Consider the following 26415-nt stretch of genomic DNA (forward strand, 5'->3'; position numbering starts at 1 on the left):
CACTAGGAGATGCTTCCAAATCAAACAGAACTAATGCACCCCCATTCCCCACAGCAAAACATGGCACATTTCTGGGCAGACAAGAAAGGAACCCCGAGATGCTACAGCTGTCCCTCTGCAGGACACGGCGGCTCAGGGAGGGGACCCGGGTTCCCAGTCTCTGCTCCCAGCACAGCAGCTTCAGGCTCCCTGAGCCCAGCTGCTACGGAGCAAGACAGCTCTGGGGGAAGGTCCGACAGCTCCCGGCTGCTCTTCGCACAGCACCCAACAGAGTCCTGCTCGGCTGTTGGGTCTCGTGCCGGCTGCACCTGCAGGAGGGACGCCTGGAAGAGGCAAAAGGCCGAGCTCAGACAAGCCCCCAGCGCCAGGCCCAGCTGCAGCTCCACGGCTCCGGCTGCACCTTCTACCTCCAGCCCTGACCGACGCTGTGTCCTTGTGCCGCAGGGAGCAGCAGGTTCCCAGAGTCCCCTGAGCCGAGCTCAGATGCGCAACAATTCAAGTTTCTACTGGTTACACCAGGCAGTGAAGAACTGCTCTGGAGGGACTGGCTTAAAAACCTGACAGCTAGCACACGGAAAGGGATCAAACCCTCATTTTTCCTAACTTTAGAACGTTTCACAAATGAGCAGAGTGTAACTCGATGAGGACTGCCGAGGCCTTGACAATCCTCAAGCTCTACCATCTCCTGGCAACACGGGGTGGTGCCTGCTGGGCTTTTGGTGGGACAGACCCCACTGCTCCCACCCCCCGGTAGGTCTGCAGTGCGGTGCAGCCACAGCAGCTCTGGCACGTTGCCCTCTGCCTGCTCTGGAGAGTGGCAGACGCCAGCACTGGGAGCAGCGCTCGGGGCTTTGCTGTTTTGGGGGAAACAGCTCAGGTCAGAGGCTTTCCTCTGCTCTTAAAGTGACACGTGCTTTGCCAAGGGCCGTGTTCCCCAGGGAATGCCACCCCCAACCTCAAGCTGGGAATATGAAAATATTCTCTTGGCAAGTGAACTCAAACAACAGAAGCAATTCCTGAAGGAGTTCTGTGGCTTATGGAACCTGCTACATTTGAATTACAGTACCAAGATCTGTCAACATAAAGCCAAACCAGATGAAGAGGGGGACCCTAATCTGCTAAGCATCGAGAGCAGACTAGATGTGAAACCCAGACAGCCAGCCCTGCAAAGGGAATTTCTTCCCATCTCTTTCCCACCATGCCTGACCTTTAGGCAAGTCAGAGACTAGACCCAGGTGAATGATGTCGTTTGGCCATGGCCAACAGATGTGTCTGACGGGGCCCTCCCAGTGCCTGCTGCACTCACCTCCTGACAGCCAGACAGATCTCGGGCTGTAGCGTCGTGCAAAGTTGTGCCCATCAGCACGAGCACAGCAGCTTTTGATGAGAGCTTTCCTACTCCTCACCTGGTTCTGCAACTCAGCTCATCAGTGACTGCGGCGAGCCTGAGACTCCTCCTGCAGAGAAAACACAAGGATTTCTTTTTAGTCTCCAGTCTGGCCAGGGCCATACTCAACTTCTATTGGGTCTATACTGGGGGGCTGCTGCCACTGGGATTTGCCATCGCTCCTCCGTATGGCCAGACCCTCCTCCCACCAAGTAAGACTCTGTTCTCACCTCTCCAGAAGCAGGCATCTTGTGCTGGTCAGAGAGGGAAAATCCTCATGCATCTGGCAGCGACCGACAACATCTCTTCAGTCTCCTCCGTTCATGCTCCACCTGCACGTCGGACAGGAGAAAGGGTCACAGAAAGCTGCTACCAAACAAGGAGCGAAAGGACCTCTGGGCATCACGGCAAGGAGATTTCTGCTCAGAGACTGTAACTGCACCAGAGAACAGTGAGGGCCAAAAGCACTCGAAGTAGACTACGGAAGAGAAAGCGCAAGAGGAAACAGTTCCTGACACGAGAGTGACACATGTGTGCGTATGGGGACACTGGGGCAAGAAGGGTGGTACTGGAGTGAATGTGCATTTGTGAAGGCAATGGGGTGGGAGAAGAGAGAGAAAGTACCAAAGTGTGTGTCCACAGGGGAAAGTGGGAGAGGGAAGGAAACAAGCAGAGAGAGGACTCCAAAGTGCTGTCTGTAGAATTGTGTTGTGTTCCAGAGGACCGTGAGGCTTTGCAGAGGCAGTGAAAGCCAGTTTTACCTGCTCAAGAGCTCTCCTGAGCTCAGCACTGAGTTGCTTCAGCTCCATCTTCTCAAGTTCCAGCCTTGCAACCGTTTGCTGCAGACGTTCCAGCCGCTGCGACAGGAGTCTCTTCTCCGAGAGCCATGAGAGCTGCTCCCCTTCTGCAGCAGCCTGCTGGGTACAGAGAGGGGATTACGTGAGCTGCTGCCACATCAGGGTTGGAAGGGCCAGAATCAACAAGTCGGGGAGAGTGACCGGCCCAAGGCATGGACAGTGCTAAGTCCCTTCTCCTGGTCCACAGGCCAAGACAACACACTCTCTTCCTAGGGGCCCTCCTCCAGATCACCTTGGAGAAATCCACACAAATTTGCCTTCGTGCTTTTTGAACCACAGCATAAGGACATCCTGAATGCACAAGGAAACCGTTAACCAGATCAGGCAATGGGACCAATTCCATTCTTTTCAATACACTGGAAAAGCTGTACCTCAGAAGTCTGAATCTCCGAGAGCATCCTCTAAGCACCATCAGTGCAGCTGCTGTTCAGCCATCGTGATACAATTCTACTGAGTTTAGTACATTACTCTGGTCAGTTGTGCCCTTTCCTTTCCATGCCAAATCCTAACCACAACATGTTGGCTAGGCTTGCCCAGGTAAGAGAGAACCAATTACCCATCCCCAGCTTTTGCACCTGAGGTTATTTTAACAGCAAGCTCCGTAGTTCCTTCAGTAGCTCTGGGCTTGACAGAAAACATTCCAGCAGGCGAATGGTCTCCAGCCGGAGCTATACAGACAGGCAAACCTGCTGGCTGCAAGCATGGCTTCTCTGGCCAAGCAGGTCATGTATTTGTAGGAATATATATTCCCATATCTTTATGGGAAACACCTTTAGAATCCTTCAGAGATGATGAAACCGGCCCGTGTCCCTCTCTGAAACCATTCTCTGCAGGATGACTATTTCTTCCCTCAGAGTCCCACTGGCCTATCTGCCTTTTTCCCCTTCTCTGAACTTCTGAGATGTTCTTCTGGGGATGAGCCACCAGAACTGCAGCCAGGATTTAAAGTCCAGACTAAGCATGATCTAGGCAGTGGCACGATGATGTTCTCTCTATTAGGGAGGAAGGGAAGAGAGAACAACCCTGACATTTGATTTCCCATTTTGCGGGTTGGGGGTTGTTTTGGACCTCTACTGTGTAGTGTTTTCATGGTACCATCCTCCAGAACCGCACTGTGCCCTCTCGAAGGAGTGATGGTCAGATCACAGACTGTCATTCTGTGTTTCAAATCAGGACTGGCTGTCCCCTTGCAGGCAGACATATTTATCTGGATCAGCACTTTTGTTTCTCAAATGTCTCTATTTTTTTCCCATTGTCTGCTCTCAGATGGCAATGTTGAACAGCTTTCTATTATTAGCAAACTTTTGTATTCTCACCCCTTTTTTCTGATCGAGATACTTTGAAATCTAAATATGGATTTGGACACAAATAATAGCCCAAAGCCATGCAGTGTAAATAGAGACAAGTTTGAAAATTACTTTGACTTAAGCTTCAAGGGGAGAAATCGTCAAAATAGAGGAAAATAAACACCCTGAATCTTAACTGAATTGTATATGACTACAGCATCTTTCCCTACTTATTCAGAGGGACGTAACTGGAAAAGTTAAACTAAAAAACAGCCACTGATATAAACAATATTCTTCTGCTCTTATGGTGGTCTGTGGTCTCTCCACAAAGTCTGTGATACTGGTCATTTCAATGATCTCTCCTTTCTGGACTGTCTTCTCTTACCCAAGGTGATGACCCTGCTAATTCAGCTTACCTGGCCTGGCAGGAAAGCAAGTCTGGGAAACAGGAATGATGAATGGAAGGGGAAAATGAGGGAAGCTTCGTGAGCATTTGCATATTCTCTGCCTTCTCAGATCTGGACTGCCACTTGTACAAGACCACCTAAAATCAGACCTCCACTGGAAAAAGTTGCTCCTTAAAATTATTAACAGAAGGCCAAAAAATATGTAAGAAATGGCTCTTCATGGCATCTGCCATCCTCACCAGGACATCCTTTCTCTGCTTCTCAGTGGTCTCGAGTTTCCTTTCCAAAGATGACACCTCTCGATGTAGAGTCACAGTCTCCTTTTTAGAGCAGCAGCCTCCTCCTGCAAGGCACTTTGTAGAGAGTTCTTCTTGTGTTCTGCCATCTGTGTCTCTGCAGCAGGAAAGGTGAAGGAGAAGATGACAAGCAAAGCAAAACCAAACTGATTTGCATCCTACACAGAAAACATCATTTTCTTACCTGCCTGTCTGTGTTTTCCAGGCTCTAAGCCCACAAGGACTTTCAAAGCACACATAAATAAAGGAAACTTCCAGGCAGAGAATAAAAGAAGAATGAGAGTGGCAAGGTTCAGGAGAATATGAAAATGTGCTTGCTCTTCTGTGAGTTGAAAGGGCAGGGCTAAGGGCATGGCAGCACATCACCCACAGTGTGAGAAGCAGGTAGCACTGACATCAGTGAAACACAGGCAGAGACAGGAGGTGAGAGTCAGATCTGGTGTCCTAAAGGAAAAGGAAGAAGAGGCAAAAGTGAAGACTGACTATGACACAGTTCATTGACCAGGAAGACTTAAGAGACTTTACAGAAAAAAACAGATCTGTCAACGTTGTGCTTGAAGATGCGCTTTGGTATTTGTTCAAAAGAACGAAGCTAGGCGAATATGTTGTGCACTGGCAGGAAAAAGAAGAAGAAATATTCAGTGGTACTAGGACAACGGCAAGGAAAAAACCACTGAGCATCACACCAGTACCGAGACCTGAAGCAAGGATGACTACAGATAGACAGGAACTAAAACTAAACTAATACACTAAACTAATAGACAGGAACTAAAGGTGGAAAGAACTGACTAGTGGGACAAGCAGGATCCATCCAATGGCAGAATTTCAAGTATATAAGCTTTATCACATGTAACATATGTAGTAAAAACTATGAATGTTCCAGAAAAACTGATGATCTAAGGCCTGGAAAACTCTGAGAAATGATCAGCAGTTCCATCTCAGAGAGGGAACATGAAGCAACATTGAACAGGTAAAGGCTCTACATGAGCAGGCGACAGCCTGTGGGGGAGGCAACGAGCAATGCCCACACCTCCCTGTTCCTGTAGTCTGGGACAAGGAAAACACGACAATGAGATAAAAACTCAATTCTGATGTGGGGAGTGGGAAAGCAATGACAGAGAAAGGAGAAGGAATGTCTGTCCAGCTATAATAGAGAGAGGCCAGTAGCCCTGGAGGCTCTGGGATGGCCTGGAGATTAGAGGAAAAGGTGACTAGTTACATGTGAAAACCAGTTTATAGATAAACACAACATGAACATGTTACCAAAGGCTACGGAAGTAAAAAATTGTGTTTTCTATGGCTGTGAGCTCAGACACCGAATCAGTATCGGCAAGAAAACAGGTGAGAAGGATGCAGAAGCATCAGAGAACGAGGAAAAACAGCAGAAGGAAGGATGCAATACCACAGGAACTTAACACTGAACTCATGCTCTGTGAATCTGCCATGTAAGAGGAAAAGGAAGTCGACAAAGACAAGGCTTTTTGAGGTTGGTGCTTTCAAAGACCACACAGAGAAGGACACTGTGAGGCATCACACTACACCTACTTAGCAGTGACATGGGACCTGAAAGGCACCACCTCTGCACATTATCACCAGTCACACAGCCAGATGCACTGCCAGACACTGGATCTTTCTGCTCAAAAATCTTTCCCTGGTAGTTCTATCGATAAGTCTCAGGCTTGTTGTTTTTCTCCTCTTCCCATCTCTGTCCACTGCATTTTTCCTCTGCGTGGTATCAGAGACCCCTGCTGGTGAGACAGGATGGGGTCAGTGGGTTGGAAAAGGGAAGTTGTACCTTCCTGGCTTTGAGCCAACTGTTTCTGCAGGTCTTGATTGCGGGCACTGAAATACTCCTTCTCAGCTTGCCTCTTGCTCAGCTCCAGCTCCAAATCCTGTATCTTCTTCCTTGCATCCTTCTGAAAGAGGTAAGAGAAGCATCACCTCACAGAGCCACTGCTGGCGGAAGACAAAGAGGTACAAACACACAGGCAGAAACAGCCAAGGTGGGAGGGAGCAGCTGGACAGTAATGGTACATGGGATGGGGATTCTCCTTTCCCCCGTGGCAGCAAGCCAACCTGGCCCACAAGAATTTACATCCGTTCTGGCTTTGGCACTCTGCTTGTCAGTTCAGTGCAGCAGAAGGACGGGATTTCTGGGTGCACTAGACACAAGTTACCAGATCTTGCTGAGTCTGCTCCAGGTGCTGGCGCAGGTCTTGTAGGGCTGCGGCCACTCTGTCCACTGTGAGCTCTGCAGGGAGGTCCCTGGCCTGGGAAACAGCTGGGCCCCAGGCATGACCCTGTTCTGAAGAGAGAAGCCATTCTGTTGCAAGCTTTAACCGAAAGGGTCTCCAACAAACAAGGCCTCTTTATGCACAGGAGGAGGTGGCAGTGCCTTTGACGTCATCCTAGAGCTCGTGTTACAGCACGACGTGTGTCCCGGGCTAACGTTATTTTGATGACCACTAATGTTAGCACTGCCTCGAGGAAGGACGCACGTGCCCTGGGACTTGGGGCCCTATTTCATTCTGATGCTGGTCATTTCCCCACATACAAACACGGACTTGTCTCTGCAAGGGATGTCAGGCTTCCAAGACTTCCCAAGGCTTGAATCAGCCTAAACTGAAAGGACAGGTCTGTCACATCAGGATTACAAAGAACCACCCCCCCGCACCTGCTCCCCTATACCCGCCTACAGACCTGTGAACCCAGCCCCACACTTGCCTGAACTCCAAGGGACTAAGTCTCTGCTGTCACAGACCGTGCGCTGGAGAACCAAGTGCAGTTTGTCCAGCTGGGATCGGGCTTCGCAGGGGGCACTGTTGGCTGCTGACACCCCGTGGCCAATGCCTGAGCTCTGCTCTCTGTGCTACAGAGCCTCAAATGCAGTTCAGACACCTCAGCCTCCAGCACGCGCAGAGAGTTCCTCGAGCACCGTTTGCCTGCTTGGGACTCCTCCAGATCCCGCAGCAGCTGCTCCTCCTGAGCTGCCAGGCCAGCCTCCTCCTCCAGCGCTGCCTCCTGCAGCAACTGCACCTGTAACACAGACGCACAGCGCTCAGGGACAGCGCTGCTGCTGAGGCACCAGAGCGGGACTAGAGGAAGGGGCAAAGGAGGAATTACTTCAAGCCAAAAACCACACTGGAAACAGAACACACGAGGCCAAGGATTCAAACTGAGCAAAACAAGCTACAAACAGGTACCTGGAGGCTAAGGGGCCTAAAGGAAGTTTTCCCATCCCCAAAGGAACGGTCAAACTGTCAGGTTTTCGTGCTTTCCAACCTCAGAAATGAAGGGTTCGGTGTGTGTGAGGGTGCGAGGGGCTGGCTGGCAGGGTGAGGTGGCAGATGAAGCATTCCTGCATGGAGAGTGGGGCTGCCAGGGACGCCTGGGATTAGAAGCAAAGGGGAGACAATCGGCACCCTTCATGGGGCACCTCCCCAATGCCAGCTGAACGGCCGAGCCGGGAGTGCTCCCACAGACTGCCATAACCAATGCTGTCTCACCAGACTGCTCAGGGCCTGGCAGAGGCAGAAACACCATCTGGGGACAACATCTGTAACAGAGATACTGAGAAGCTCCAAAGGAGTCTTCTGTTTCTCCTCAGACATTTAATGCCATGAACCATGAGAGAACCGGGGAAAGCCCAGGCAGAACACAGCAGATCCAGCCTCAGTGTGCAGTCTATGGGCACAACACAGAAGGAGTGTATGTTGTTGGGAGGGAAAACAAGTTGAGGCCTACAAGCTGAAGGTGGTATTCTATGTCCCTGGAGAAGAGGATGCTAGTGCACAGGTCACCTGGTTGTTGAGCTCTTGTATTTCTTTTCTGTGGTCTGAATGGAGCTGCTCGGCCTGGCGAAGAGCAGAAAGAAGCTGAGACACCTTGTTGTGCTGGGCAAGGTTGTTTTCTTCCAGGGTTTTGAGGCTCAGTTCCTTCTCTTCCAGAGACACAGTCAGCCTGAAAGTCAGAGCAACTCATTACTACATGGTATATAACATTTAATAAACTCTTAGGACTTCCACCACCAAGGGGAAAACTGATTTGTCTGCTGAGGTTTGTCTGAACAACTAGGCTGCTTGTTCAGTCCTCAGCCAGGTTGGCAACCACACCCAAGCACGTGCCCACTACGCTTTTTTCCACAGAAGAAAGGTGAATTATTGGCTAAATACCCTATTTTTTTTTTTGAGATGGGAATGTGAATAGAAACACCACAAAGTCTTGAAATGAAGACATTAGGGCAGAGGAAAATTTTTCTTTTGACTAATGAGACTCCAAGGGAGAGGTTTTGTCAATAATGAAGAGACATTTTCTTCCCCTAACTTGTCCTGGTAGGAACAGCAGCAACTGACAGCCAGGTCATCTTTGGGCAGTTTCATAAGACTTGCAGCACCATATTACTTTCAGCTAGAGAAATGAAGGCTGATACCAGAAGAAGTAATGGAGGTTTGGAGGAAATACTCAGATCCTTATATAAGATGCCAGATCCCTCACGGGGGAAGCAAGAGGGCACGGCTTTTTATTTCTCTTCTTCAATGAAGGTGTGTGTTGAAGGCTGGCAAGACTTTACCAGGTGAAGTACCCTACCTACCCTTTCTCTTCTTTCTTGCGTTCCTTGGACAGTCAGTAACACCTGTAACTGTTGAGGCTGGCAGGGACCCTGCTCAAGCCCTTCCAGACACCCGTTGGGATTTTTTGAGGAATGAGGAAACAGATGGCAATAAGAAACATGCTTATTTCTTGGGTGCCTCAGAAGGGAATCTGGCTTAGTTCAAAATCATGGTTTTAACCAAAGGTATCAGGATGGAAGACTGATACAGATCCCAAATGTTTAAAATTTACATCCATCAGCTCTGTCTTGGGTCTAGTATCCAGCTCATTACACTGCAGCTCGTTCTGCCTCCTTTGGTGTGTTTCAGGTTTGAAACCCCTGAAAGTTTCATTTCACAGCATTAACATGCCGACCTAACAAAACAACACCTCGTTTTAAGGAAAGGACTACTCCAAAAGCCACTGTCTTCAGAAACACTGTAACTGAAGGATTAAAAGAAAATGAAACACCACATCAAGAGAATGAAACATATCTGCATGGATAGTTCAGAACTCTGCTTTTTAGGAAATGCTGCCAGAGCCACTTGGATACGTGAAGATCTGAAAGAGGGAATCCATTAAACAGAACAGAGAGTTTCACAGACTTCCATTTACCTGGCGTTTTCATTCTCTAGGAGCTTCAACGAAGCCTGAAATTCTGTGTTGTGACACTCCACTTCTCCTCATTGACTGCTTTCCCCCTCCAAGGACTGCAAACACACTTGCAGCTCCTTGTTCTGATGTTCTACCTTCTCCCATTGACTCCTCTTCTCCTCCAGGATCTTCTGGACGTGCACAACCTCCAGCACCTTCTGCCTTGACAGTTCCTGTGCCTCACTCAGATCTTGCTGAGCTTTGCGGCCAATCACTTGCTGGGACTCTTTGGAGGCTGCTAGTTGAGATGTCAACTCTTCCACCTCAAGGAAAACACAACAAAGCAGTCAAAGACTACAGCTTGCCACTGTCAGCCATATCAGCCATATCATATACTGTGAGGAAAGGGAAAGAACAACTTTAAATTTCACCCTTCCATGAAAGTACCAGATTCACAATGGATACAGCTGGCTTGTTTAAAAATCTAAGCGGGTCACCATGTTCATCTGAAAAAGCACCTTAAAAAACAAGGCTAGCAGTAACAGGCCAGCAGAAATCCATTCTGATGAGTGCTGGCAAACAGGCACAAAGAGCAGCCCATCTGTCCAGGGCAGCAGCTGGCCGGTCAGTCTCCTTCAGCCCAGCTGAGATGGAGACCACAGTGTGATGGCAGCCAGAGGGACTCACCCCATCCCCTGCTGCTCTGCCATGGGGAGAGACCACCTGGCTGATGACTGCAGTGGCTATTGCTGTTTCACTCACCTGCTTTTGTAGAACATCCCTCTGCTGGAGGAGGACATTAATTTCTTGGTTTTGATTTCTTCCTTGTGCCTCTTCTCCACTGCCTTGATCTTACTCTGAGTTTCCTGCAGCTCTGCTTACAGTTTTCCTGTGATGTTCTGCAAACACAAATGGAGAGCAAGCTGCTGGGACCTGCCATCAGGTTCAGCTTTCTCTCTGTCTCAAAATCACATTCATTCAGCCATTTCTGCTTTTCTACCCAGCTCTGCTTCCACTGTAACACTTCCTTCCTGTTGCTGATCTCTGGAGCTCATCAGGCTCTGGGCTTTCAGTGCCTGCAGCAGTCCCTGCCTCCTCAGTCACAGCACTTAGACTTTATTTCCTTGTCACTGCCCTTCACTCTGTTACCTGGGTCTCTCAGCCTCTCTCAGCTTACGTCCAGTTGCCAACGGCCTGTTCCTTCAACCCACCCTACTAGTCAGACTTACCTGCCCATCCTCGCGCTGCTCTTTCACCTCCTGCCTAGGCTGCTCCAGCTGCTGGTTGGCTGCTCTTAGCTCTCCCTGAGGCTGAAGTAGTGTCTCCAATAAAGCACTCTTCTCATGCTCCTTTTCTCGCAGGACCTGCACAGAAACAAAGAGAAGACAGGTTTAAACTTCCCACACAGAATTTGTGTGGCAAGGCTCCAACACCGACGGGCTGACGCGTTCTCAAAGCGCCGTGTTGCTGCTCTCCCAGGCCCTTCTCTGCCCACTTGCAGACACAGCTTCCTAAGTGAGACTGGCAGTATGAACATGGTCCAGCCACAGTCCCCCTGTGATTGAACCTCCAACAAACATCTAACACCTAACAGGAAAATGTGTGGCACTTCTCAAATGTCTCGCCTTGCTGGTGAGGGTGTCCCTCATCTTCTGCTGTGTCCTGTTTGTCTTTCAATAGCAACTTTTGCACCTAGTTAGCAGCAGAGAAAATGCAGGGCTGCCAGAGGGCTGAAGCGAGCAGCTCCTTCAGAAAACTCCTGTATTCCAAGTGGGGTTTGGTGAAAATTACTTCATTTTTAAGGTATTCATGAGACTCTGGTAAAGTACTGACATGACAGGGACACACTGACATCTCTGAGCATTGCCCTGGCATTTCAATGCCTGCAGCACAGTTGGGGGTACTGCTGTCCCCAGGCAGACTCCATGAAGAGGACTTTGGGTGGGACACAAGGAGGATCTCACTGTGTGACAGGGTTGCACAGGAGATCTGGGCACAAAAGAGCTTACCAGCAAGTGACTTAAAACAGCCCAGAAGACACCCCTGTTTCACTGCTCAGAAATATTTCAGAGGAGTCTTTAAAATTTTTTTTCTTTTGTCAACAATATTGCCATGTCCCCCTGTCCCCCCCAAACAAAAACCCCATCCTCATGGGGATTCAGTCCTACAAATTCAGTTTGGTCTTTAATGGAGTTAAGGTTATAAGCATGTATCAGTAAAGATCAAAAGAGGACTGTTAAGAGAACTGTGAAGTTACTCTGAGGTAAGTCTTAAAAAACCCAGCACAACAGCAGCACAAAAATCTCAGTTGAAAGGGGATGCTTCTGCCCGGCTTCCTCTGACAGGTCTCACTCCTAGTCCCAAAGAGAACCCTGCTTGCCTTTCACCTCACAAATTCAATGTAGAAAACATGTAGGGCATGCTCCACACAGCCCGACATCCAGACATCTCCCACGGCTCTAGCCTTGCAAAAAAGCTACACAAATTCTCCTTTCACAGTCTTTACCTCTGGCTTGGCATTTTTGACTCTGGTTCGTTCCTCCTCTTGTTGAGCTCGCGTGGTAGCAACTTTCTGCTTCATATCAAACAGCTTCTTCTCGTGCTCCCCTTCTGTCTCCACCTTCTCTTTTTCCTGTTGCTCCAGTATCTTCTGCAGCTCTGAATGATGCCCTTCCCGCTCGCTTGCCTGAGGAGCGGAGGGAAAGACTTCAAGGTGAAGTCCCAGCCACACTCCTCAAAACAAATGTGAAGCTTCATCCCTCCCACAACCCCCCACCTCAACAGTGCACAACAATGGCTTTGTGCTCTCCATAAATCATGACCTGTCAAGGAACTTAAAAGGTGGGTCAGCAGGTGGAAGAATCATAGAATCATTTAGGTTGGAAAAGATCTTTAAGGCCATTGAGTCCAACCATTATGAAAGGGAGATGTTACCTTCCTCTCTCCATGGCTGCCTGTTTCCTAGCACCTGTCTCCTCAGGATTTCTCTCTATTCTTAGAGTCTATTTTCAAAGCTCACATCCCTTTCCATCAGTGAAAAGATGTAGATGGACCGCAGGGTGAGAAAGAGACCGGTACCCTGATGCCCCAGTCACAAGACAGGCCACAAACGGAAGTACCAGGAACAAGGGGCCTGTTCCACATGCGTCACGCCCAGAGATAACACCTCTGACAACGGTGACAGGACAGAAAGAAAGGGAGAAAGTTCCCGTGACTGCAGTTGGCAGCAATGTGAGGAGTCTACTTCATGGCAGACAGGAGTCTGGTAAGATCCTACCCCTTTCCTGCCAGGCTTTGGGTGGGGAGCACCCAACCTCCAGCTAAACTCACCTTAGGCCCACGCTGAATCTGTGGCTGCTCTTACTGTCCTGGCAGAGTCCTGGGGGTCTTCACATGCCTTCAGGTATGAGGCTTAGGGTTAGGGCTAGGGGTTAGGGGTTGGGGATCAGGGGATAGGCATTGGGGGTCAGGGAATAGGGGGTAGGGGATAGGGGTATGGGTTACAGTTAGGGCTTAGGGTTAGGAGGTTAGGGGCTGGGGGTGGGGGTTAGAGGTTAGGGGTTAGGTGTTAGGGCTTGGGTTTAAGGCCCATGGTTAGGGTAGGAGTTAGGGGTTAGGGTTAGGGGTTACGGGCTAGGAGGTTAGCGGCTAGGGGTTAGGGGATAGGCGTTAGGGGGATAGGGGCTAGGGGTTGGGGGTTAGGGGGATAGGGGTGGTGGGTGCGGTTTTGGGGTTGGGGGTTAGGGGCGGGGGTTAGGGTTTAGGCGTGGTGGGTGGGGATTAGGGGTGGGGATTAGGGGTGGGGATTAGGGTTAGGTGGTTAGGGGCTGGGGGTTAGGGTTAGGTTTAGGGGTAGGAGCTTAGTGGCTGGGGGTAGGGGGTCAGGGTCAGGGGTTGGGGGTTAGGCATTATGGTCAGGGGATAGGGGTTAGTGTTACAGGTTAGGGGTAGGGGGTCAGGATTATCTGCCTGGCCCAGCAAGGTGTGACCTATGACAGATGGTTGCTGCCATTTCTCACACTCAGGCTATTACTCTTCTAAAGCCAGCCCACAAAGCTTGCTTGAAGAATTCAGAAGCATATTGTTTCCTACCAGGTCTTGCAGGAGCTGGCTCATTTCCACTTCATGATCAGTTTGCCGCAGTTTGAGGGGATTGTTATACTGCTGTTCCATCTGCAGGAGCTGTTGTGCCATGTTTTCCCGTTCCTGCCTCATTAGAGATCGCTCTGCTTCCAGCTCACACTGAAGGCACTTCACTTCCCCTGCAAACAGGACAAACGGCAAGATTCAGAGTCTAAACAATGGTTCTGACTTCACTGACCTTACGCCATCTGAACTCCAGTGCAGGAGAGATCTGCCTCCATCTCCTTCACTCCTCAGAAGCACTGCAGACACAGAGCTATTTTTATACCACCTTCCCTAGCAGGGGGATCACCAGAAACAGGAGGCTCTCACCTTGTATCACCTCCTTGGCCTGCGTGACTCTGTCAAGGTGGATTTCAAGCTGACTCCTGGTGATCTCCAGCTGAGAGAAGTGCCGCTGAGCTTCAAACAGGCTGGATTCCAGCGTCTCCTTCACCAACCTGTGAGTTGTCAATACAGAGAGAAATGAGTTTGTGGCTCCTGACGCCCACTGAGAGTTATTCCAGTAAGAAGTCATTCGAGATCCCTACCCCTAAGTACGGAAAATGGGTTGCAAGGAAACTTGTATACAGAAAGCATGCTTCTGCCATTTAAAATAGGAATGTCGGCCCCTCCGGGGGAATGCCCAGGCTTTGCTTATGACCCAGCATAACACAGAAAGCCCAGCTGAATTTGATCTCAACGGTCAAATCTGGAATTGCTGTTGGCTGACACACGGGTAGCTGTGCCCAAAGTCTGGGACAACAAGCAAAAGCCCGGTCTCTGCTCACAGCCCTCAGCTCATCAGCGCTTCCAAGCTGCTCTGCAGGGGGACAGAACAAGAGTATTTCCCTGGGTGACCCGTGACTTTTTGAATGCTGTTCACAGTGTAGCTGTAGGTAAGTAACTTTCCAGACTCCTTGTATTTAAAAGGGACTCAAGAAACACATCAGATGATATAGTACGATCTCCCGCTTGGAGCAGCATTCGTAAGAAATCTGAACTAGATTTCATCTGAACAAGGACCACTGAAAGGAGAGACGGGCAGCCTTCAGTTTCAACTGTTGAAAGTTCAAGAGAAAAACTTGCTGCTTTTCTCTAAGTGTTGCTATCTAAGTAGACAGCAGCCCAAGTGACTTGTTGCCCTTTAAAATGGAAGCTGTAGTACTGCAGAGCCAAATTCTTACAGCCACAGACTTCAACCAACTGCTGCGTATGACACAAGGGTTCTGGAATCAGGAGCTGAAGTGACCTCCCTGATCTCACACAGCGCCCTGTGTGCCAGGTTCCCACAACACACAGCACTGCCTCGCTAGGACAGGGGTGCCATAAAAACCACAGCAGTAGAATTTCACTGCTTGGATGGACAATGGAGGGTGTATCTTCAAGAGGAGAACAAGCACATATTTCTGATTGTGCCAATCTCTGACAGTCCAAAGGAAATATGCTCCATTTCAGGATAAATAGAATCAGTCTCTGAAACAGAACAGAAAAGATCGAGTCCAAAACTGTGACAACAAAAGGCTCTTGAGAACAACATCTGGCAAGAACAGTTGCTGAATTTTTATCTATTGTCAAAGGTTCTTCATAAGTAACTTATCTCTTTTTTAAAAAATAATGTATCCCTTTTCAAAAAAATTTTTAAAAAGGAGCTGAACATCTAATAGTTTAGTAACAGCCCAATATTTGACCAAACGTAACTCAGCTGGATCAAATAAGAGAAGCTGGAGCTCAGAAGAAGCAGCAGCTCTCAAGAAACACACTGAGTCAAAACGGGTGTTTATCAGCCATCCTAACGACGCACTTTGGAGTAATAAAGTGTAAAAGTCAGGAAACATGAGAAACAATGTCTATAACATCATTTGTACAGCTCTGCAAGTTCAGGAGTCTTCTAAAAAACACCTACAAGGAGGACAAACTTCTTTTTTTTTTTTTCTGAAAAGCAGAACTTGTCACATATGATCTTAGAAAGGCAGAAGGACAGAATCTTGCTCCTTCCCTGTGTAACCTCTCCACGACATCTGTCTCTAAACAGCAGGTGGTAAGGAGTACAGGGCACAGACATCAGTGATGGGCAAGAATCCTCAGAGACGTGAGGATTCAAAAGAGGTTTCCCAGCTGCTGGTGTAACCAGCCCTGGGTCCTGCACCACAGTAACAAGAGTTACCTTCCAACCAGAAAGCCCTCGAGATCTGCAGCACCAGCCTCTGGCTCCACCCTAGATGGCAGTGTCCTACTCACAACGTCTGCATGCAACAGCCATCAACAGCCAAACTACTTGATAAGGACAGATCTATGTTCAAATGCATAGAACAAGAAACCAAAACCAGAGAGAAACTTCAGTTTCAGTAAACGCCTGCAGGGTTTAATTATTACCCAACTCAGAGCCAAGCTGCCTTGCTTTGGACTTCACACAGGAATGTGCAAGGGGGGATAAACCTGAGCCCGAGGCCCAGGAGATGTTTGCTAGTTTTAGCTGTCAGGAAAACAACATTAAAATCATAGTATTCTTTTTTTCATTTTGCTCAAGATTCTTTCATTTTCTGCCCGTGGAAGGTGAAAACATTTGAAAAGCACACAGGATGCCATAAATCCTCGTGGAATGATTACCACCTTTATAATTACAGCCAATATATAATGTCCTGCCTAGGGTTTCCTCCCCACCCTTACCTGGCCTCTGCCAGCTGCTCTGACAGGCCTTGTCTGTCCCGCTGCAGGGCTGCCAGGCGCACCTCTAAGGCAGCCTCCTCATGCTCCAGAAACTCCTTCTCTTTGGACACTGTGGCCAGTGCATGTCCCTGGCGAGAGGACTCCTGGCACAGCTGCTCAGACCGCTGCGAGCTGACTCTTGCTGGCGGTAAACCTGAAAGCAGGACAAAAGGCAGTTAGAGCCCTTTCTCTGGAGTTCTGTGCAGAGCCAGCCAGTGCCACTTCTGCCTCAGCTGGAGGAGAAAGAGCTCCTGTACTGCGGGCTGGAAGTTTAAGAGCATCTGCTCCATACCACGCTAATACCCTGGGCTGCCAAAAGGCACTGGGACTGTTAACTTGAAAGTGATGAGTAAGGCCACGCTGGGCTGCCTGCGACCACACAGCCCCTTCACAGCAAACATAAATACACCAGACTACGTGTTTGCACGCAAAAATACGGCATCTTCCAGATCTGCCACCTTGCAAACTGGAGTTCTATCAGAATCTATCCCAGTGATGGAAATTTGCTGGCTGAAGAAAGTGAAAATACACATGGTTTCTCCTTCTGGAAAAGAAGAAAAAGATCAAAGTGCATTGGCTGCAATGAGGTGATGCTGGGCAGGGAAACAGCCCTTGGGGTGAGTTATGAAAGTCTGGCTGATGCGGCCAGAGAGATGGTAGACTCTATTCCTACAGCAGTTCATGTCAACAACACTGCTTGTTTCACACAAAGAAGTTGTCTAATATACCTTGCTGGTATTCAAACTTGAAGATTAACCATGATTTTTTAGCTTTTTTCTTCAATATAACACCTCTGCTGGGTATTTCCCAAACATACCATGGACTCCAAGACTGACTATCTAACAGAAAACAGACCCTCAGAAACAAACAATTCTCTCAAAGTTATCCCATAATATCCAAGACTGTACATTATGAAACTGACATTTAGATGATGACAAACTCCCCGGTCTCCTTCAGTGACATGATTCTCCCAAGCTCTTTTTCCAGGGTATCAAAATCAGTTAGTCCAGAGTGAAGAGTCTTGTGTGATCACCTATTTCTCATCTTCCTCAGAGCCTGAAGAGGCTCTAACAGCTCACAGAATCAGAACCATTTAGGTTGGAAAAGACCTCTAAGATCATCAAGTCCAACTGTTAACCCAACACTGCCAAGCCCACCACTAACCATGTCCCTAAGCACCACATCCACATGGCTTTTAAATACCACCAGGGATGGTGACTCAACTGCTTCTCTGGGCAGCCTGTGCCAAGGCCTGACAACCCTTTCCAGGAAGAAATTTTTCCTAATATCCAACCTAAACCTCCCCTGGTGCAACTTGAGGCCTTTTTCTCTCGTCCTATCGTTTGTTACTTGGGAAAAGAGACTGACACCCACCTCGCTACAACCTCTCAGGTAGTTGTAGAGGGCAATGAGGTCTCCCCTCAGCCTCCTCTTCTCCAGACTAAACCCCCCCAGTTCCCTCAGCCGCTCCCCATCAGACCTGTGCTCCAGACCCTTCACCAGCTCTGTTGCCCTTCTCTGGACACGCTCCAGCATCTCAAGCTCTTTCTTGTAGTGAGGGGCCCAAAACTGAACACAGTATTCAAGGTGTGGCCTCACCAGTGCTGAGCACAGGCGGACAACCCCTGCCCTAGTCCTGCTGGCCACACTAGTTCTGACACAAGCCAGGATGCCATTGGCCTTCTTGGCCACCTGGGCACACTGCCAGCTCATAATCAGCCAGCTGCTGACCTGCAACCCCAGGTCCTTTTTCCCCAGGCATATTTCCAGCCACAAAGTTGCATGTATGTCTTAAAATACCATTTCAACAATTTCAGGATCTCATTCCTGTTCTTAGCAGTACAAGACAGCAGACACTGACCTGCAGCTTTGTCCCACTCTCCAGGCTCCAACAAATGGAGTTTTGAAAGCTGCAGATTCACAACAAAAAGCATAAATAGAAACATGCAACCCCGTGGTTTTTTGACTCAGAAAAAGGGTGAAGAGCTACGCTGTTTGCTTCTTTTGCCACATGGGGGAGTAGCAGCCTCACTCAGATTCACGGGCAAGACAAATCATCTCTCTGCAGCTTATCAAAAGCCAAAAGAGAGGCCACCACAGACAGGTGGATTGAAGTCATCTGTAGCAGCAGAGGACAACTGAGAGAATTGCAGAACAGCTCTGTCAGCCACCAACACATTTCCAAAACCCAGTAAATAAAGCTTCTGACCTCCAGCGCTACCAAGTGTCTCCTTGACAAAACCACCGCAGAATCCAACAGACTGAGCTTCACCGAGCCGAGCAGCCAAAAGCCCACCCGGAAAGCACCAGGTGTTTGGTCTCACCTGACTGAGCTGCTCTTGGGTTTCTGCCTTCTCCTCTGCCAGTATCCTCAGCTCTTCCTGCAGCCCCTCCCGTTGCTCCTCCACTTTCTTCAGCAGCTGCTCCAGGTGGGCTTTCGCTGCACCGAGCTCTTCATTTGTTCTTTCACACAAGCTCAGCTTCTCCTGGTCAGAGCTCCTTACTCTCTCCAGCTCAGCCACTTTACCCAACAGAACTTCATTCTCTTGCTCCAGCTGCAGTCACAGAAGCACAGAGGAAATGAAATACAGTGAGATTTACCATGGAGAAGGTTTGGCTTCGACAGAAAAAGGAACATTTCCATATTCAGGCAGTCATACGTCTGAAGGCAAGAAGTCTGAAAAGCAGCAGCAGCTGCAGACGAACACTTGCCAAGATCTTTGGCAACTGCTCACCTGCAACACAAGTTTGTTCAGTCACACTTTATCCAGTGCAAGAGCTTCACTGACACTGCTCATCTTCGCTGCTGCAACATGTAGATCAGCTACTTCAGCACTCGGCTTATTCTGAGCCCCTCTCAACTCTGCTACTGACTGCTCTGCCTGAAGAGACAAAAGAACAACATGAAAGCAAAGACAAGAAAATCCCTGACTTTAAGCAGCGACTCCAGATCCCCTTTGGTGTCTCTGACACACCCCCCGCCCAGCGCTCCCAATAACCACGTGGGGACTGACTGCACCAAGGAGCCTGTGTGGTCTGATCACCCTTTTCCAAGAAGGAGAACAACACTGTCACTCTCTTCTACTGACAGAAACGGCACCTGTGCTGGTCTTGCTATCACAACTCCCTCTCCCACGGGTGCTGCCTAGGAATAAGGTGACCACACCTTCTCCAGGGCCATGGTAAGCTCATGTTCCTCTTGCTTCAGCAGATCCCTCTGAAGGTGCGATTCCTCCAGTGTCTCTCTTGCAACTACCAGCTCACTCTCTAATAAAGAATGTTTTTCTTCAAGTGCAGCTAAGTCCTTCAGCCTGTGAGAAGGGGAAAGACAAACAAGTCTTTAATGTAAAAACAGTCTCATTTCCAAAACCAAAATTACATACTATTTCCGAGATATGGCAGTTGGAACAATTTGCAACAGCTTTCTATTTACCCCTAAAGAATGCTGTAATTTCCTGCCTAGCACTGCATCAGTCTTTGTCCTTGACCCAGGTGAAACATTCATCATTGAGAAAGTAAAACGAGCTTCCAGAAATCACAGGTTTCCAAAAAGTTCAGGTGCTCCCAACACCTTCCTGCCTGTTAGCTCTCTCTCTCCTTTTTGATACATTAGACACCAGACTTTCCAAAGTTTTTCTTTGCATAAGACAGACTTTTAAAGCCCAGATTAACATTCTCTCCATTATTCTTGCCTGCGGCAACAAAACAATGAAGGAGCCTGCAATCTATTTGGGGAGATCTGTATGAATTTCCAATCCAGTAACCATAAGATGACAGGATGATTCAGGCTGGCAGGGACCCCAGGAGGCCTCTAGCCCAATCTCCACTCAAAGCACCTGGGGTCAGCTATGGGATCAGTCCAGGTTGCTCAAGGCTCGATCCACTTGGGGCTTCCAAATTCCCAGGGATGGAATCTGCACAACCTTTCTGAGCAAGTTCTGCTGCAGGATTGCCCTCATGGTTCCATTTTTTGTTCTCCTTAAATCCAGCCTGAACCTCTCTTGTTTCACCTTAGGCCTGTCATCAACTACTCTGGTCAGCTTTGGAATGATTTTTTTCAAGGGCCATGAAGAAAGTACAAGGAGGCACCTCTGCTGTGTGTCAGCAGGGAGCCAGACCTGCCCACGGGCTCCCTTCACCAGTCTGTGCTACACATGCTGAGCAGACAAAATCCACTCTTTTAGGGGGGCCTCCCACCGTCCGGCAGCACCCACCCCTGCCCAGAGGAAGCTTTAATGCTCACAGGAGCTCCTGGTCACGACGCGCTCTCTCCACCCTCTGCTGCTGCTCCACCCTCTCCCCCTGGGCTGCATCTTCCCTCAGCTGCAGCTCAGTGTTACTCAGACATGAGGCTTCTTGCTCCGTCTCTTCAAGCTGTTGCTGTAGCTCTGCCCTGGTTTTCTCGAGGTTTGCACAGTCACTGCAGAGACAAGGCTCAGTCAGAAGAATGAACAGGCCTGAAGAGTCACGGATCCCATTTCAGTCACTCCAGGCTGGCGCTGTGGGCAGCACGGTAAGGAAGAACTTGCCCTTCCCCTCACGAGGTCACTGGAGAGGGACAGAGGAAGGCAGGCAGGCTTTTGCCTTCGTTCACTGAGAAGCCGTGGCTAGGAAAGGGCCCCAAAGAACAGAATTCAGAGAAGCAGCATGTCGAGAGGGAGGCGTCTTGTATTCCAACGTCGCTCTGAGTCTCCGAGACAGCCTTAGGATTCACAGTAGAGCAGGAAAAGCAGTGACAGGAGGATGCTGAAGTGCCAAACAGGGGCATACACGGGGAGAGCAGGCGAGTTCTTTGCCCGTAACAGCTCTGAACTGCCAGAACTGGAAGCAGATTGCCTCCAGAACGCAGGAGGAGGAGGGAACACTCACTTTCTGAGTGCTTCTACCAGAGACTGCAGGTGCTGCTGGTGGCTGCTGGCCATCTGGCATTCCTGGTCCAGTTGCTCGAGGCTTTGCTGCAGCTTCCGACACTTCTCCTCCTGCTGCCTGTGCTGGTGCAGCAGGAAACTGATAGAGTCCTGCCTGGCAGAGAGCTCTTCTTTTAGGGCCTGCAAGGAATGGGCAGGGAAAAGCACAAACAAGCAATAAGGAGCAGGGAAGATGGCTCCTGATAGCTGTGAGAGAAGCAAGCAGCGAGACAGCTCACCTGAAGGCAAAAGTTGTGATGAGGGGGTGGAGATCAAAGAGAGAAAAGCAGCAGAACACAGAGCTGGTGAGACTGGTGAGGTGATATAGTACCAAGAGTGGGATGGCTAGAAAGAAACTGGCTAAGTGAATGGAAAGGTTTCAAGATAAGCAAGGCATCAGCAGCTGAGCCTGCGGCCAGTGGTGAAGACAAGGAGAAATTCTCACCTGTGCTGCTCCTCTCCTCCTTGCCAGCGCTTCCTGAACCAACACAAAGGCACGCTCTGCATCAACGGAGCTCTGACAAGAGAGGACGTTGATAGACTCTGCCTGCTGGGAGCTGTCAGCGACCACGCTGGCACATTCATCTAACACCACCTGAAAGCCCACATCAAGCTGTTACTCTCTGCTCAGTCTACTTGATTTTCTTTGTCTATTTCTCCTTTTCCCCCCACTTCACCCTAGAGTCATTAAAAACTCAATTCTCTCATTTCTTCAGTCAACAAAGAAGTTTTGTCCCTGCGGTCACAAGTGCTCCAGGGGTTTCTGAATACAGCTACTACAAACAAGAAGAAACAAGTGTGAAGTGGCTGGAGGCTGCCTGAACGCTCAGTTTCTTGAAGCTCTCATGAATGATTTTAGTCTCCTTCAGCTTCTTAGAGCCACGGAGACGAGGAGCACTGTCAACACTGGGTCAACACTGGAAATAGCAATGAAAGGAAATATTAATGCTACCCAGGGAAGAAGGAAGCTGATGAATACTGCAAAACAGCAATGAAAAAGCTAATGTTTATTCTGAGCAGTAGCACAAGAGGATAAAAATGACTACATAAGGGGAAAGAACTGACTTTGTGAGAAGCTGTGTAAAACATCTGATGATTAAACCCCCCTCCCTAGAGTGAGGTTTAGGACTAAGCTAAAGTTTATAAAAATCTAAAGAACAACAGAGTCATTGCTCAAGGAGGTGGGAGAAGCCTCCAGGCAACACTAGAACAGAAATGTCAAGTAGCCAACTCAAAGCACAGTCAAATAGAGACCTTACAGGAAAGGTAAAGGTACGGAAACTTCTAGTGACTTAGCTCAAGTGTCACAGGACAGCCAACTCAGCAGTTATAGCAGGTTTGATGTCAGAGAAGTGGTATAATAATTAAACAGCCAGTAGCAGTTAACACAGACAGTATAAAACATCCATCTATTCCCTGGGCCAGTTGTTTGCCTTCCTCAAGTACTTTTCAATCAAATTACAGGGATGTGGTCCCAACTCTGTACACACCTCTGTTATATCTTTTATCAGCTTTTGGAGGCAAAGGTTCTCTTCTTTGACACTTTCAGTCAATGAAGCTTCATATTCTTTCTCTAACAGACTTGCTTCCTGAGAATAGAATAAGCAAAGGGTAGGCAGGGAAGAGCTGCTCCCCTCTGCAGCATTCCCAGCCTCAGCAGCATCGTCGTGCTGATAAGCCTCAGCCCTAGTGATTCCAGTGTATCCCTTCCCACACCTATTGAATTCCTTCTTTGCTAAAACTAAGAAGAGAAAGACCAACAGCTGGTTTTCACAGGCTGCTATGAAGCTTCAATTCCAAGGAACTCTGATCCCTGGAGATCTAGTCACAGGCAGAATAGCACTGGTGCAACCCCCGGAACTGTCTGCAGCTCCCCCGCCACTGCCTGCCCCTGGGCTGACTCACACGTGCCTGATGCTCCCACACAGTCAGCGTCCTCACCGCTCTTCCTCTTGAGGAAACCACACCCCTTTGTGCTAAAGCTGGAGAACAACCATTGGGCCATCTCCCAAATAAAGGTAAAACATACTAGAATCTCCATAGTGTCGTTAAGTGTTTTCACGGTCTTCTCCTTCTCCTCGTTCTGCTTCTGAGATTGCACGAGCAAGGCTGAGAGCTCCGTCCCCCTGAGAAGAGAAGGTCCACGTGCCATTCCAAAAGCATCGCACACCAGCACCCGCTGAAGAGCTAAGCAGCTCCCAGAAGCACAGCAGAGAAAGTTCAGCCCAGAAAATACAGCAAAGGCAGCGTTCATCTCTCCAGGTTAATATGCCTGATGTTGCAAAACGGCCCTTCCTGCCCCAAAGGACTTCTGCACTCAGTCTGGTAAGGAACTGTCAGTGCAGAGGGGCTTAGGATGGCCCTGGGCAAATCCCTCCCAACTCCTCTGCACAGCCCTGGGGGTACCAAGGGCTGTACAAGAGACACAGCTCTCTTTATGCTGGTCTCAACTTCTCACCAACAATCAGGTAACAGCAAAAACACTGTAATACACTGTGATCTCTTTTCCAGTCTTGTCTTACAAAAGCTTCTGTGGGTCAGACGTGTTTTTCTACCCGTGCTGTTGAAGGCCATAGCTTGGCTAGGGACAGAAACAAGGCTGTGCAGAACGGGTGGGTTTGAAACGTGAACACAGCCCGCCTGTGAATCCAAGAGGCAGCCACAAAAGGTAATGCTGGTAACAGCAAAGTTTAAATTTACCTGTCCTGAAGCTCCCTCTTCTCCAGGTCCCCCTTGACTTGTAAGTGCATCACTTCCCAAGTCTTCTGGCTTGTTTCCTGTCCTGCTTGCTGCTGTGCCTGACCCTTTAGGACAGGTCTGCCCAGACTGACGGGCTCCCAGAGCTGCACGCCAGAGTTCAGGCGGGAGCAGTTTACAAGTACAGAGCCAGAACGCCTCCTCTGCTCTGCCTTCAGCTCGGACACATCTCTGCAGAAGAATCAAGAAAGAGATCATACTCACACCACCATCTTTACCAGCTGTCTCACTTCTGAAGCATGTTAATGGTGCAGCAGTAAAAGCTGGCAGGAAAGATGACATCTTTGCTGGGGACAAATCACCCATCTGACACTTTGGGATCGGGACACATCCTGATAGTTGAGCAATGGGTCCATTTGACGGGTTGAGGAGTGAGGCTGTTTTCTCCTCAGAGATAAGAAGAAATGTATGGAACAGCCAAAAGGCTTCAAGAATTAACTAGTAGGTCAGGGCACACCCTGCACATTGAGGGAAGCTTACAGCCAAGTAAGGTAAATGGCTGACAGTAACTCACAGTTTGAAACTGCATGACAGGAGAAACCTCCTGGGGTGAGTCCCCCAGATTCAGCTCTAGGGGGACTGAAAGGGGAAATCCCCCGTGCTCAGCAGTGCCCTGGCTGCTCCCTGACAGAACGGGGAAGGAAACCAGAGAAACTCTGCAGCAGAGATCACGATGGGCAGAGGCAGCGCTGGCTGTGAAGGCGATGGTGAGGGCTGGCAGCTGGGCTGGCACTGGACAGTAACTGGGCTGCCTGCTGACAGAAGGGCAGCAGGATGCGAGCTCAAAGCTTTACACAAAAAGTTATTTAGTGATTGTTCTCTCCAGTAGGTACCATTAAAGCATCTTGGCAGGACCCTGCCCTGCAGGCCCAAACAGGGCTTCTCTCTCCTGGCCAGCTTTGCCTTGAAGAAACCTGCAGTAACGACATCACCAGAGCTCTCGGGGCCTGAGAAGATTCACTCTGCCAAGGGCAGCTCTGAGTAGCCCCCGAGATCCAGAGCAGAGGGAAGAACAGTCCCAGGGTGCAGGGCTGAGGCAGACGGGGGCTTCTCTTCAGGGCAGCTCCTCTTCCCCCGACAGACTGTCACCGTCCTCCTGCAGGTCAAAGCTCTGGGAAGGAGCAGGACAAAGAGCTGCCGAGAAGTACGAAAGCAACAGCTGCACTCTGCTGTGGGTCTGTCAGATTGGGTCTGGGGCAGCGTGGGCTCTTCAGAGGGTCCCCACCTCAGCCCTTTCACCCCAGACACCAGCAGCACACAAACCCTGTGGGTCACCAGCACAAGGCCAAGCTTCCCACGCCTGCAGAGTTTTACCCTCTGCCCCAGGCTCTGCTTTCCCCGAGGGAAAAAAGAGCAGCGCAGGAAGTGGAGCCTTTCTTACCTCCAGTTCTCCCGCGACCAGGCCCAGGAAATCTGAATTCTGTTGGTGAGCAGCTGCTGGTTCAATGCGTCACCGAAGAGCTGATGGGAAGGAGAACGCTTGTCACTCTAAGCAGGGGGCACTGGGTGTCTGGAACACACGGAAACTGTTCCCACACCCCAAGAAAAACTCCCAAACCTCTACAACTCCCTGCAGCGACCGCCCCTCACACGCAGCCCAAGAGCTGCCCCAGCCCATCTCCTGCTCTGTGCCTGCAGCAGCCTCCGTGTCCCTGGGCTGCACAGGGCTCTCAGGGGTGGTGACCCCAAGAGCTGGGTTCTACCTTCACTGCACTGGTGCCACCTGCATTTCTGTAGGTCCTACCCAAACCCCTCTGTGTGCCCCAACCCCACACATTTCTGTAGGTCCTACCAAAAACCCCCGTATACCCCACTACTACACAGTTCTGTAGGTCCTACACAAACTCCCCATATTCCCCACCCCCTCACGTTCTTGTAGGTCCTACCAAAACTCCTATACTCCCCATCTCTACACATTCCTGTACGTCCTACCCAAACACCCCTGTGTCCCACACCACCCCACATTCCTCTAGATCCTCCCCAAATCCCCCCGTCCCCCCCCCCTGCCTCGAGGACGAGTCAGGTGGAGACAGTAATGAGGAGGGGCAGGACCTAGTAGGGGTCATGTTCTGTGGTGTTTTTTTTTTAAAGTATATCATGACACCATGGCCAGCTCCCCCCTTCAGCAGGTCCTTGCCCACCATCTCGGGCCGCAGCTGCTGCAGACGCACTGGCCGGGGCCGCAGCCGGAGCCCGAGGCCACGGACCGCGGCGAGCAGGAGGGCGACCGGGCGGCGGGGGAAGAGCAGGAGTCCTCGTCGGGGCGGGCTGCGGGGGAGTGCGGGGAGAGCGCGGTCAGCGCCCGGCCCCCGCCGGCCTCGCCCGGAGGCTCCGCGCCAGCCCGGGCTGCCGGCGCCAGCCCGGGCTGCCGGCACCCGCGGGGCTCCCGCCGCGGCTCCTCCGCGGGGCCGAGCGGAGGGGCCGCGCCCGCGCCGGAGCCGAGCAGCGAGCGGCCGGACCGCGCAGCGGCGGGAGCCGCCGCCTCCGCCCCGCGCAGCTTCTC

The 26415-nt window shown here is 50.0% G+C and overlaps 1 protein-coding gene across 1 annotated transcript; it reads right to left on the reverse strand.

Annotated features, from left to right (window-relative positions):
* On the reverse strand, positions 1-25829 carry LOC141950921 (centrosome-associated protein CEP250-like). The gene is made up of 26 exons (XM_074886427.1): positions 25782-25829; positions 25294-25400; positions 23856-24083; positions 23185-23281; positions 22646-22744; positions 21601-21750; positions 21118-21296; positions 20492-20668; positions 19415-19559; positions 19009-19130; positions 18573-18700; positions 16210-16402; positions 13873-14000; positions 13510-13679; positions 11924-12103; positions 10647-10781; positions 10180-10316; positions 9439-9740; positions 6958-8193; positions 6411-6538; positions 6029-6149; positions 4177-4330; positions 2149-2304; positions 1618-1719; positions 1407-1457; positions 1-323 (listed from the first exon to the last, which is right to left on the reverse strand). The coding sequence occupies exons 1-17, from the start codon at positions 25827-25829 to the stop codon at positions 10296-10298; spliced, it is 2307 nt and encodes a 768-aa protein (XP_074742528.1). The 3' UTR covers positions 1-323; positions 1407-1457; positions 1618-1719; positions 2149-2304; positions 4177-4330; positions 6029-6149; positions 6411-6538; positions 6958-8193; positions 9439-9740; positions 10180-10295.
* Between the last annotated feature and the right edge of the window lie 586 nt (positions 25830-26415).

This window comes from Strix uralensis, chromosome 16 (genome assembly GCF_047716275.1).
Source record: "Strix uralensis isolate ZFMK-TIS-50842 chromosome 16, bStrUra1, whole genome shotgun sequence".
Classification (NCBI taxonomy): Eukaryota; Metazoa; Chordata; class Aves; order Strigiformes; family Strigidae; genus Strix; species Strix uralensis.